Source organism: Culex pipiens, chromosome 1 (assembly GCF_016801865.2).
Source record: "Culex pipiens pallens isolate TS chromosome 1, TS_CPP_V2, whole genome shotgun sequence".
Lineage (NCBI taxonomy): Eukaryota > Metazoa > Arthropoda > Insecta > Diptera > Culicidae > Culex > Culex pipiens.
The window spans coordinates 1,354,801-1,366,839 of NC_068937.1; the positions used below are offsets into that span (position 1 = coordinate 1,354,801).

At 31.1% G+C, this 12,039-nt stretch overlaps 1 protein-coding gene across 7 annotated transcripts in view; it reads left to right on the plus strand.

The window, feature by feature from the left end:
• Positions 1–12,039, plus strand: part of LOC120424289 (uncharacterized) — a 126,525-nt gene that overhangs the window by 105,476 nt on the left and 9,010 nt on the right. For all 7 annotated transcript variants that reach the window (XM_052706590.1, XM_052706585.1, XM_052706587.1 and 4 more), the window contains exons 6-9: positions 8,219–8,376; positions 8,552–8,649; positions 8,891–9,036; positions 9,112–9,221. In XM_052706590.1, the coding sequence (XP_052562550.1) occupies positions 8,219–8,376; positions 8,552–8,649; positions 8,891–9,036; positions 9,112–9,221 (512 nt within the window). The remainder of the gene's footprint in view (positions 1–8,218; positions 8,377–8,551; positions 8,650–8,890; positions 9,037–9,111; positions 9,222–12,039) is intronic.

Sequence of the window (12,039 nt, forward strand, 5' to 3'; positions counted from 1 at the left end):
AAAATTGACAAAATTGACAAAATTGACAAAATTGACAAAATTGACAAAATTGACAAAATTGTCAAAATTGTCAAAATTGGCAAAATTGACAAAATTGACAAAATTGACAAAATTGACAAAATTGTCAAAATTGGGTCCTAAAATGAAGCTTAGATTGCTGATATTATTGTTCACAGCGATAAAGCTTATTTTTCTGAGTACAATGATCCTTTGTGCGACCACAAAGAGTTTAAAATGGATTTTTAAATCAATTTTGAAAAATTAACCTCGCGGTCCTTCTTGACAGAAAAGCTCCTACTTGACAGCTCGTTCCAAGGGGACCATAGTTGATCCATCGAAAAAATGTTGTCTTGTCAATATTTTTTTTTGCATTAAAATGAAAAAAAGTGATCAGAAATGGTTTTTAATCGTGTTTTTTACAGTTGTACATAAAAATTGGCATAGGGCTTTAGTACCCAATTGACAAAATTGTCAAAATTGTCAAAATTGACAAAATTGTCAAAATTGTCAAAATTGACAAAAATGACAAAAATGACAAAAATGACAAAAGTGACAAAATTGACAAAATTGACAAAAATGACAAAAATGACAAAATTGACAAAAGTGACAAAATTGACAAAATTGACAAAATTGACAAAATTGACAAAATTGACAAAATTGACAAAATTGACAAAATTGACAAAATTGACAAAATTGACAAAAATTGACAAAATTGACAAAATTGACAAAATTGTCAAAGCTGTCAAAATTGACAAAATTGACAAAATTGACAAAATTGACAAAATTGACAAAATTGACAAAAATGACAAAAATGACAAAAATGACAAAAGTGACAAAATTGACAAAATTGACAAAATTGACAAAATTGACAAAATTGACAAAAATGACAAAAATGACAAAATTGACAAAAGTGACAAAATTGACAAAATTGACAAAATTGACAAAATTGACAAAATTGACAAAATTGACAAAATTGACAAAATTGACAAAAATTGACAAAATTGACAAAATTGACAAAATTGTCAAAGCTGTCAAAATTGACAAAATTGACAAAATTGACAAAATTGACAAAATTGATAAAATTGACAAAAATTGACAAAATTGACAAAATTGACTAAATTATCAAAATTGTCAAAATTGACAAAATTTACAAAATTGACAAAAATGACAAAAATGACAAAAATGACAAAATTGACAAAATTGACAAAATTGACAAAATTGACAAAATTGACAAAATTGTCAAAATTGACAAAAATGACAAAAATGACAAAATTGACAAAATTGACAAAATTGACAAAATTGACAAAAATGACAAAAATGACAAAAATGACAAAAGTGACAAAATTGACAAAATTGACAAAATTGACAAAATTGACAAAATTGACAAAATTGACAAAATTGACAAAAATTGACAAAATTGACAAAATTGTCAAAGCTGTCAAAATTGACAAAATTGACAAAATTGACAAAATTGATAAAATTGACAAAAATTGACAAAATTGACAAAATTGACTAAATTATCAAAATTGTCAAAATTGACAAAATTTACAAAATTTACAAAATTGACGAAATTGACAAATTGACATTATTGACAAATTGACATTATTGACAAAATTGACAAAATTGTCGAAGTTGTCAAAATTGTCAAAATTTTCAAAATGCGTTGTTTTGGAAAAAAATATATCTAAGGGGCCATCGAGAAAAAGATTTATCGAGCCAGAGAAAAAATCTACCTGAGAATCGTAATAATTTGTTTTTCTTATTTTTATTCAGTGCGATCATAAAAATATGTTTGAAATTACCATCAGAATCTGACTACTGATTATAATAATAATGAATAAATAATTTTGAAATTCTGAGTAACCCGTGCAGCATATAAAAAAAATATTTACGCTTGCAAATAGAGAAAATTTACATTCATAGCCGCTCAATTTCCAATCAACACATTTTAAACAATGTTTAAATTGTTTTCCGCTCCCCGTTTCAAAACCTTCACGCCAAAATAAAAACAATAAAAGTAAAAAAAGACCTACGCGTGCCATCCTCCAATTTTACGAAAAAAGCCATGTTAATGTTATTATTATTTTTGCACCCAATAAACGACAGTGCGTGTATTTTTTCCCTACCAAATTCCCACTGTAGAAAAAGGGGAAGAGCACATTTTTCACGTATTTTTCAACAAAGCAGCCATTGACCAGTCGCGGCATTCACTATACTCTTGACATTTTATGCCGCGCGCGAAAATGTGACAGCTCGAATGCACTTTTCCGATGGTTGCTGGGATCGCGCGAAGGTCGTCGCTCAATTTCTGGTGAATCGAGTCGATTGTTTGTTTTTGGTGCGCGCGCGGAAAATTAGTCTCATTTGTCGGTTTGAATTGGCGTCGTCGCCTGCTTGGTCTTCTTCGTCTTGGCAGCATCGCCTTAAGGTGGCGTCTGGCGTCGTCATTTTGGTCATTGCCATTATGAGAGCGTAAAGTTGGCTGGGTATAGTGACAATTTTTTAATATTACTTTTTTTTTCAAGACGGCAAAAATTAGTTGTGGTCGACGTCGACCGCGTTCGTTGCTCGTAAAATCGAAAATAAAACAGACGCGACTCTGGTCTAATCCAAGTCTGTCTGTTGAAAAAAAAATGAGAAAAAAATCTCGTTTAGGACAGCAGCGTCAGCGTACGTTGAAAAAGTGAAATAAATGAGCTTAGCTTTAGAGTCTTTCAATTCATTATTTACGAGTGACTACCGGTGCGCGGTGTTTCTTTTTTTTTTCCTCCTTCTTCCTCTTAATGCTAACGCTAATGCTTCCCGCGGACAACGTGTTGTAATTTAGCGCGAAACAGTTGTCGGAGCACGTCTGCCGTTTTGTCGCTTTTTCATGAGTTTAATGGAGGTTTTATGTTCGGTTTGGACAGATTGGCCACTTCTTGTGAGGAGTTGACGGTGAAAAAAAAACCAAAGGTGGCGCTGCTTCGTCACTGTCCAGTGAAAAGTTTGCGCATTTTTCAAGCTGAAAAGTTCGTTTTTCACCTTCTCAACAAAACAAAGGAATACCTTTTCGTGTACCGTCGTGCTTGTGTGTGTGTTCATCGCCAACAATCTTGACCGATCAATGAAAGGTTGTTTTCGCAACAATCAAAGTAATCCAAAGTAAGCACTTGTCAGCACCTTCTAAGCTCGCAACCGCAGCAATGCCGCCGGCCGCCTACTAGATCCCAAGAGATGAAGTTCACTCAAGTGGCAAACAAACAGATGCCAACGAAAGCGCTTCGGCGCTGTCCCTTTTTTTCATCCTCTTTATTTTGTTTCTTCTTATTTTTAGTTAGGTTCCTTATCTTATTAGCTTGAAAAGGAGTGAGACTCCCCCCCCCCGCCCCCCTCTGATTGACCAGACACAACAACAAAAAAAAAAGAGTAGATTATGTCGCGTTTGTTTTGGGAGGAGGAGGATGGGAATCAATAGAGAAAAGGTGAAAATGGTTTCTCTTACGGGGACATTCTCATTATACACCAAAGAGGTGTCGTGTTCGCGTCTTGGGTCTCTGTTTATTCACACCTTAGTGGGGCAGCCTAGCTTGGTTGGCAGGGGCGGAGCAAGGGGTGACTGCATAATTTATTTGAAAATCACAAAGAAATATAAAAGATTTTGTATTCTCTTCAAAGTTTTTCGTTCTCAAAATTGTCGGTGATCATATTATTCAACAATTATTAAATTAGAAATTGAATTTACTTTTAAAAAAAGGGAAAATTTTAATATTCAATCTGAAAAAAACGCCAAGGGAAAAATCATCAACTTATCATTAATTTGAGTAGTCAACGGTTTATTTTTTCTACAGCCAGTGAATTTCCCATAAGCCATTTATTTTTATGTTTAGTGGACTTAGACCACAAAAACAAAATCAAGTGATTGGAAAATTTCACAAAGGAGTAATTCTCTATGCATTCCCAAATCGACAATTCTATCTATTTTGCATGTTAATGAAGCATTCCCTGTGTATAATGAAACCATTTTGCATAGTTGGACTTTCCATAGAAACCTCCCTACAATGTGGTGGTTTGTGATTAGGACATTTCAAAATGAATTGTTAAACGAAAAAAAAAAAACGATTTTGTTATTTAATTTTTATAATTAAAAGATAGATTCCTAAAATACGTATTTTTATTTAATCTTTGTTTATGTTTAAGGGAACTGAGAGTAACTTTTAATTCTAATCTAGCCCAACGTTTGTTAATGTTCAAAATCAGTGTTTTTAGCACTTTCAAAAAAATACTCTTGAAAATGCATCTTAGATTGTTTTCAGTTAATTAGACTTTAATTTTCATGGAAATTTTAAAGTTTTTTGGGAAAATATTTTTTTGCCCACTGATTTGTTTTGAGGGGGGAGGGAGAGGGGGGGGGGGACGACGGAATCTTTGCAACGGCCTAAATTTGTAAAAAAAATACTTTTTTGGAACATTTTCAACTAAAGTCGTTTTAGTGTTTAAATTTAATTTTGCATCTAAAAATAATTTTTGTTATTTTATTTGCGAAAAATCTGTCCCGATTCACCCCAGATTACAGTACCGAACTTGAACCATTCTGAATTCAGGCGTAAAAGGTGTCAAAAGAACATATAAAAAAACGTAAATAAAAGCTACGTTTTTTGTGAAATCAACTTTGAATAATATAAGGCCGATGCAAATATGTAAAAAAGTTTTTGTCCCTCGGCCCTGGCCGAGGTCAAGGGGGGGGGGGGGCAAAAAAATAAAAAAATATAAAAATTTAAATAACAAGCCATAGTCTTCACATTTAAATGAAAAAATTGTTTTAAACTGCATTTTACACTAGTTCAGTTGTTTTTCAATCATTAGTTTTCAAAAAATCTAAGATCTGACAAAAACAAAAATTGTATCGAAAAAAAAAGATTTTGCATCGAAAATTTTCAAAAAATCTTAAGATTTTTTAATAAACCCAAACATGCTAAAAATGATTTAAAACGCAGAAGAATGTATTTTAATTTGATTTCAGCTGGCTGCACTTGAATTTTCATTGAAATTTTGAAGTTTATTGTAAAAATATTTTTTTTGCCCCCTGATTTTCGGGCCAATTTTGAAGGGGGGGGGGAGGGGTGGGGGGGGGGGGGGTGACAAAAACTTTTAAAAATATTTGTACCAGCCTAAAGTAAAATAAAAAAATCGGAATTTTTTTTCCGTGTACTAATTTTTTGGGACCATCCATAAAACACGTGGACACTTTTTTTTAAATTTCAGACCCTCTCCTCCCCCCACAATTTCCATACAAAAAAAAACCTTTTTTATATGGAGCGTGGACATCGTGGTTTATGGATGGTCCCTTTCTGGAAAGTCCTAAACTTTTCCGACAATAGTGCCGAAGGCACCAACTCGATCAGAAAATCCCTTCTCAAAACAAATATTTTCGAATATTCAATTGCTATTTTTTTTACGACCAGCCCTCAAATTTCTATATGGAAAAAGTTATTATGCAAAATGGATTGTTAACCAAAGACATTAAAAAAAAATTAAAAAAATTTGAAAATTTCAAAACAAAATTGTAAACTTGCTACGTTTTTTTTTTGCTATCACTTGTTTTGAGTAACTTTTGTTCTACGAAAAACCTCAAATTTCGTGTTTTATGTTTTTTTTTTAATTGCAATTTTCGTTCATCTTTCTTATCATTCTTATGCCTTTTTGCTGTTTTTATAACTTTCCAAAAACATATTCGATTTTTTTATTGCTGTCAAATTTATCAAATTTTCATATTATGAAAACTTGAGACGAATTTTTTTCCGTGTTTCTATTATCCGAAGTGAAACTATTCCAATACCTTCGGACAATCGAGTGTGGGCTGTTGTTCTAAAATAAAATAAATGTTTCTGACAAGCTTTATTTGAAAAAATAAAATAAAAAATCGAAGGGCTGAGGTCACCAAAAACTAAAATTTCTAAATATTCAGTGTTTTTGTTGGTAATTTTTTACTAGAAAAAAAAACTTTATTAATACATTATAAATAAAAAAAATTAACAGTCGCAACTAGTTGCTTACAAAATATCCTCAACTTTATTTTTTTCGTTCCTTTCAATAGGAATATGTATATAATATAAAGTTTGCTCTTTTTTGGGAAATTTTTAAAACTAATTAAGGAAGAAACCACTCTGGTTTGTTTATGCTAGATAAAGTTAAGAACTTATTCCCTATATTCTTGTCATGCTGCAGAAACAGTTTTTTTTAATTTGATTCATTATTGCTCTTTATATAGTTAATTTACAGTATGGGTTCAATTTCATAGATTTTGAAACTATAAAATTCTGTAGAAATTTGAAACCCGGAATTTTTTTTAAATATTTTTCAAGATAATTTGAAAAATGATAAATTTCAAGATCTTTATGAAAAAATCTCTTGAAAATTGATCGATTTTGTGCAATTGCAAAATCAGTATTTTTACACAAATTTTTTATTTGTCGAAAACCAGATTTCCAGAATTTTAGAGTTTTTTAAGTTCCTTTAAGCCATGGGATTCCCTATGTTTATAGGACCTTTTCAAATAAGGATTTCAAGATTACTCATATAACATAATGCTAAGTGTTGATTGTAACACACTTAGATTCTTTTTACCGAATTCGATAGTTGAAAAATCGATTTGAACAAATTACATACCGTCATCAGGGGTGATATTGAGTCATACAAATTTCAGCAAAAACTTTCCTAATCCCACCCCCCAGACCCAATGTCACCCCTGTTGACGGTAATTAACATTACTTGATCATTTTAAATGAATACTATCTATGCAAAAAAATGGTTTGGATGGACCGTATAAAATCGACAAACCCCACGGGTCCATCACAAAATTATATAATTTTTATTTTGGTGCTGAAATTTCATTAATTGAATTTTTGCAATTCCGCTGTGAAACTGTCAACTTTTCCTGTCCTTCTAGAGAAACAAAACGGCCTACTTTTCCCTACCAATCAGCGATGACATAATCATCATCAAAAGAAAATCTCTGGACGTTCATCAAGAGAAAAAATCCAAAGGGAGCATGGCATCGCGCACGAAAGATCGGTAGAAAGAATCTAAAAAAAAACATCATCTTGATTATACGGCGCGACATCTTTTTCACTACTACACTTGCACTATTATTAAGTGGTGCTGACAAGGAAATTCACAAAAAATCACCAGCAGATTGATTTTCTTCGAGAATTTCGGATGCGATTTTCTTTTGCGTGATTTGCCTCCTCTCTCTTTTGCGGGTGAAAAAAGGTCGAAATTGATTTTTTGCGATTATTCCATCCCTGCCACCAATAATAGCAGAATGGAAAATTAATACCTTTCAATACCAGTGCTGAAAAGTTGAACTTTTCAACACTAGTATCGGAAAGTAACATTTTTCAATATTTCTTTGTTTTGAACGGTGAATTTACTCAACACATGAATGTTTGACATAAAATTCCATTCAAAATGTGTTTTTTTCGAAATTGCAAAAAATGTTGTAAGCAACTCGTTGCAAAACTTGATTTTTTCGGCACTCATCGTATTTATTTATCGTATTATAAATAAATGTACGACTCGCGCTTAAAAAACACAATTTTTCAATTCCGTCGTGAAACTACTAACTTTTCATGTCATTCTAGAAATATAAAACAGCCTACTTTACTCTGCCAAAAACAACAGATTCAAATAGAAACACTTTAAAAAAAATGGATGTTGAAAAGTTGAACTATTCAGCACTTGTTTCGAAAAGTAATACTTTTCAACATTGTTTCGACTTAAACGGTGCATTGACTAAATTCATGGACATTTGACTTACAGTTCCATCCAAAGAGTGTTTTACGGGATTGCAAAAAAATATGTATCTGTAAATGTAAATCTTCTTTTGGCAACTTGTTGCATAAACAACTCTTATTAATACAGAGCATTTTGAAGTGATGATCAATTCTGGAGTTTTTTTTTTGAAAAGGTCCAATAAACCAAGTTTTCAGTTTTTGCTGACTCAAGGCGGTTTCAAAAACACCCAAAAAGCAAAAACTGGAAACTTCATTTATTGGACCTTTTAAAAAAAACTCCAGAATTCAATGATGAACTTAATTAACGGCTTCACTTTAAACTGGATTTCTTTTTTGTTTAAAAACAATACTCATAAACCCTTATTACGCCCCTGCTTCAATTCTATTTTTTTTTTGTCTTTTTTCATCCTCTCTCCCCCACCCCCTTCTTCCCCCGAAAACAGCCATCTACGACGACGAGGGCTGCCGGATCGAGGTGTCCGGCCTCCATGAAGGCTTCCTCAACCGGACGGACGTCCCCCGGGAAAAGGAGCAGACCGTCGTCGAGCACGCCCTCTCGCTTGACTGCATGTGGGTGGTCACGGTGCCGGACGGATGGAAGGTCAGTAGCAGGCAGACGGTAGGCCGTGACGACGCCATGCTTTTTTTGTTTCTGACGTTTGCGACGACCAGACGGCCAGGCCAGTGTTTGCTTGGATCGAACACTGACCGCACACTTTATTTGCCGCTTATCTCGTTTGACATTTTTCACCACGTTTTTTTTTTTCTCCCCCCAGATTCAGCTTTCGTTCCTAAAGTTCAAGCTGGAAAAACCCAACGACTGCGAGAGCAATTTTGTGGACGTGTTTACCGAGCGGACCGATCTGCCGTCGAGGTAAGTTCCGTCCCGTGTCCCCTCCCCAAGAGAGAGATAGAGTTTTGAATCTTTATGACATCAGCATGCCAGGCAAAGTAAACAACTCACCGGCAGGCAGGCTTTGTTTGCACTTTACTTGACAACCGACAACCGAATCCAAGGGGCCAAGGCACACTTTGATGGAGTCGCCCGGTTCAACCTACCCCGCAGTGATGAACCGTGCGTCTCCACCCCGCAAACTGACGTTTCTTTCTTGCAGATTGAAAAACTTTTGCGGCTCGATCGCGGACTCGGTCGTGTCCAAGTCGAACGTGCTGCACATCCGGTTCTTTGCGGAGGCGGCCGCCATCAACAGCACCTTCTCGATTCTGTTTACTGCATTTAGGGAGAAGGCGGCGGGGGAGAGTGAGTTTTTTTTTTGCGCGGAGAATTTTTCTTCCGTGGTTTTGTAATCGCATTATTTGCTTTCTTTTTTTGTAGCTTGCGATGATGACGAGTACGATTGCGAGGATGCGACCTGCATCTCGGCGGATTTGCGGTGCAACGGGCGCATCAACTGCCGGTTCCGGTGGGACGAGGACGAGTGTCAGGTGAGAGGAGAACGCTGCGGAGGGGGATTTGTGGGAAATTATGGGGTTTGCTTGGTACGTGTGGGCTACTTGGATTGTAAATAAACAGAATTATGTTTTTAAATGGTTCGTGAATTAATTTTTTTGGCTTTTCTTAGATTTATATTTTAAATTTTTTCTTTTTTTTTAAATAAAGACTGTTAGATTTTGATTTTTATAGTACATGTCAGTCTCGATCTTCATTTTTTCATAATTTTATTTTCTTGGCTTATATTTTTTAATTTTGGCTCTGCGACCCCATTTCAGTCAAATTTGAGTATAACAGTGCTGGTTACATATCTAAATGCATTTTTTCAATACTCAATCACCGGCATCTTGGACACATTTTCAAATTATTTGGAGCCATTATTAAAGTATTATCAAAAATCGGTGATCCAAAACAAGACAAACCATTTTTTTTCATGACTTTATTATCTAAAGTGAATTTTTAAGGCTTTAATCTGGGATCATAAAAACTATAAGATTTTTAATTGTTGGAATTTTAGAATTTTGTGAATTTTTAATTTATAAAATTTTCGATTGTTTTGTTATTTTACGCATTTAATTTATTTAATTTTTTTTATTATTTTTTTTATTATGAACTTCTGTTTCAGATTTTTTGAATTTCAGAAAGTCTGAATATCTGAATTGTAAAAAGTAAGAAAAATAGATTTGCTTCAATGCTTTATTTTTTCAACAATTTGGTAATTTTTGTTAATTTAAAAAAATGAAATTTTATGAATTGATTTTAATTTGTTTCCGTTTTAATTTCCGAAATAAACTCAAGCACGATCATTTTTTTTTTAATATTGTAGCTTTGGAATGTTTATATTTTCAAATGATGGAATTTAAGAGTTTAATAATTTTCAAATTTTATAATTTGTGACTATTTTAGAATTTTTTTGAATATTTTCGAATATTATAGAATATTTTCAAATATCAGAGAATATAAAACAAAATGTTTTTTTTAATAACACAATATTTTAGAATATTTTAAAATATTTTAGGAAATTTTAGAATATTTAAAAAAAAAATTAGAATGTTTTTTGAATATTCTAGAATATTTTAGAATATTTTAAAATATTTCAGAATATTTTAGTTTATTTTAGAATATTTTGGAATATTATATAATATTTTGGAATATTTTAAAATATTTTAGAATATTTTGAAATATTTAAGAACGTTTTGGGATATTTGAGAAAATTTTAGAATGACTTTGAACATTTTAGAATATTTTAGAATAATTTTGAACATTTAAGAATATTTTAGAATTCAAAAATTTAAGAATATTTTAGAATGTTTTGGGAAATTTTAGAATATTTTAGATTTGTTATTTTTTTTCGAATTAAAGAATGTTTTGGGATATTTAAGAATATTTTAAAATTTTAGCATTTTAGAATTTTTAAGAATATTTTAGAATTTTTAAGGTTATTTTAGAATATTTTAGAATATTCTAGAATATTTTAGAATATTTTAGAATATTTTGGAATATTTTAGAATATTTTGGAATATTTTGGAATATTTTGGAATATTTTGGAATATTTTAGAATATTTTAGAGTATTTAAGAATATTTTAGATTTTTTTGATTATTTTAGAATATTTTCGAATATCTAAGTATAATTAAGAATATTTTAAAATATTTAATATATTTTAAGCATAGTTTAGAATTTTAGAATTTAAGAATATTTAGAATGATTTGAAATATTTAAGAATATTTTAGATTTGTTAGATAAAATAAGAATTTAGAATATTTTAGTGTTTTGGGATGTTTTAGAATATTTTTGAATTTTAGAATTTTAGAATTTTAGAATATTTTAGAATTCTAAAATTTTTGTGCATTTCAATTTGCAGTTGTGAAATTTGGTGATTTTGTTGACTTTGTTATTTTTTTATTTTCTTTTACATGTCAACTGGTAGGGGAACTATACCCTTTCTCAGCCTATTTCTATTATCGGCCTATCAGCACTTTGATCATGAATTACAGCTTAAAGAAAGTGTTTTTGACTGTCCCAAAGTAATAAATAGCTCAAATAAAAGTGAGCAAGCAACTCATCACTGTTGATACATCTGAAAATGATGATTTAATAGCGGAAAATGGCAAAAGTGATGAGAATGGGTCGAACGGCTTAGTGTGATTAAAATGGGTATATTTCCCCTATGTCTTATTGCACTTCATCTTTGTTGTATTTATATTTTATAAAGATACTTAATTTTTGCTATTTTTTTCATTTTTGTCAATTCTTGCAATTTTATCAAATTTGTTTTTAAATTTTAACAATTTGCACAATTTTGGAATTTTAACAATTTTGGCTTTTTAACAATCTATTTACAATCTACAAATTTTGAAAATTTTATTAATAATTTTTGATATTTTTTTCAGTTTTTTTCTGCCATTTTTTTTTGTTTTTTTGTAATCTTATTTAAAAATTAAGTTTGAATTTTTTTTAAATTTTAGCAATTTAGATTTTTTTAAACCTTGATAATTTTGATTTTTTTTTTACATTTTTAAAATGTTTGACATTTTAAAATTTTTTAACATCTTTGACTTTTTTGGTCATTTTTTTGTCATTTTTTGTCATTTTTGTCATTTTGACAATTTTGACAATTTTTAAATTTTGAACAATTTTGACAATTTTGACAATTTGACAATTTTGACAATTTTGACAATTTTGACAATTTTGACAATTTTGGCAATTTTGACAATTTGGCAATTTTGACAATTTTAACAATTTTGGCAATTTTGACAATTTTGACAATTTTGACAATTTTAACAATTTTAACAATTTTAACAATTTTAAC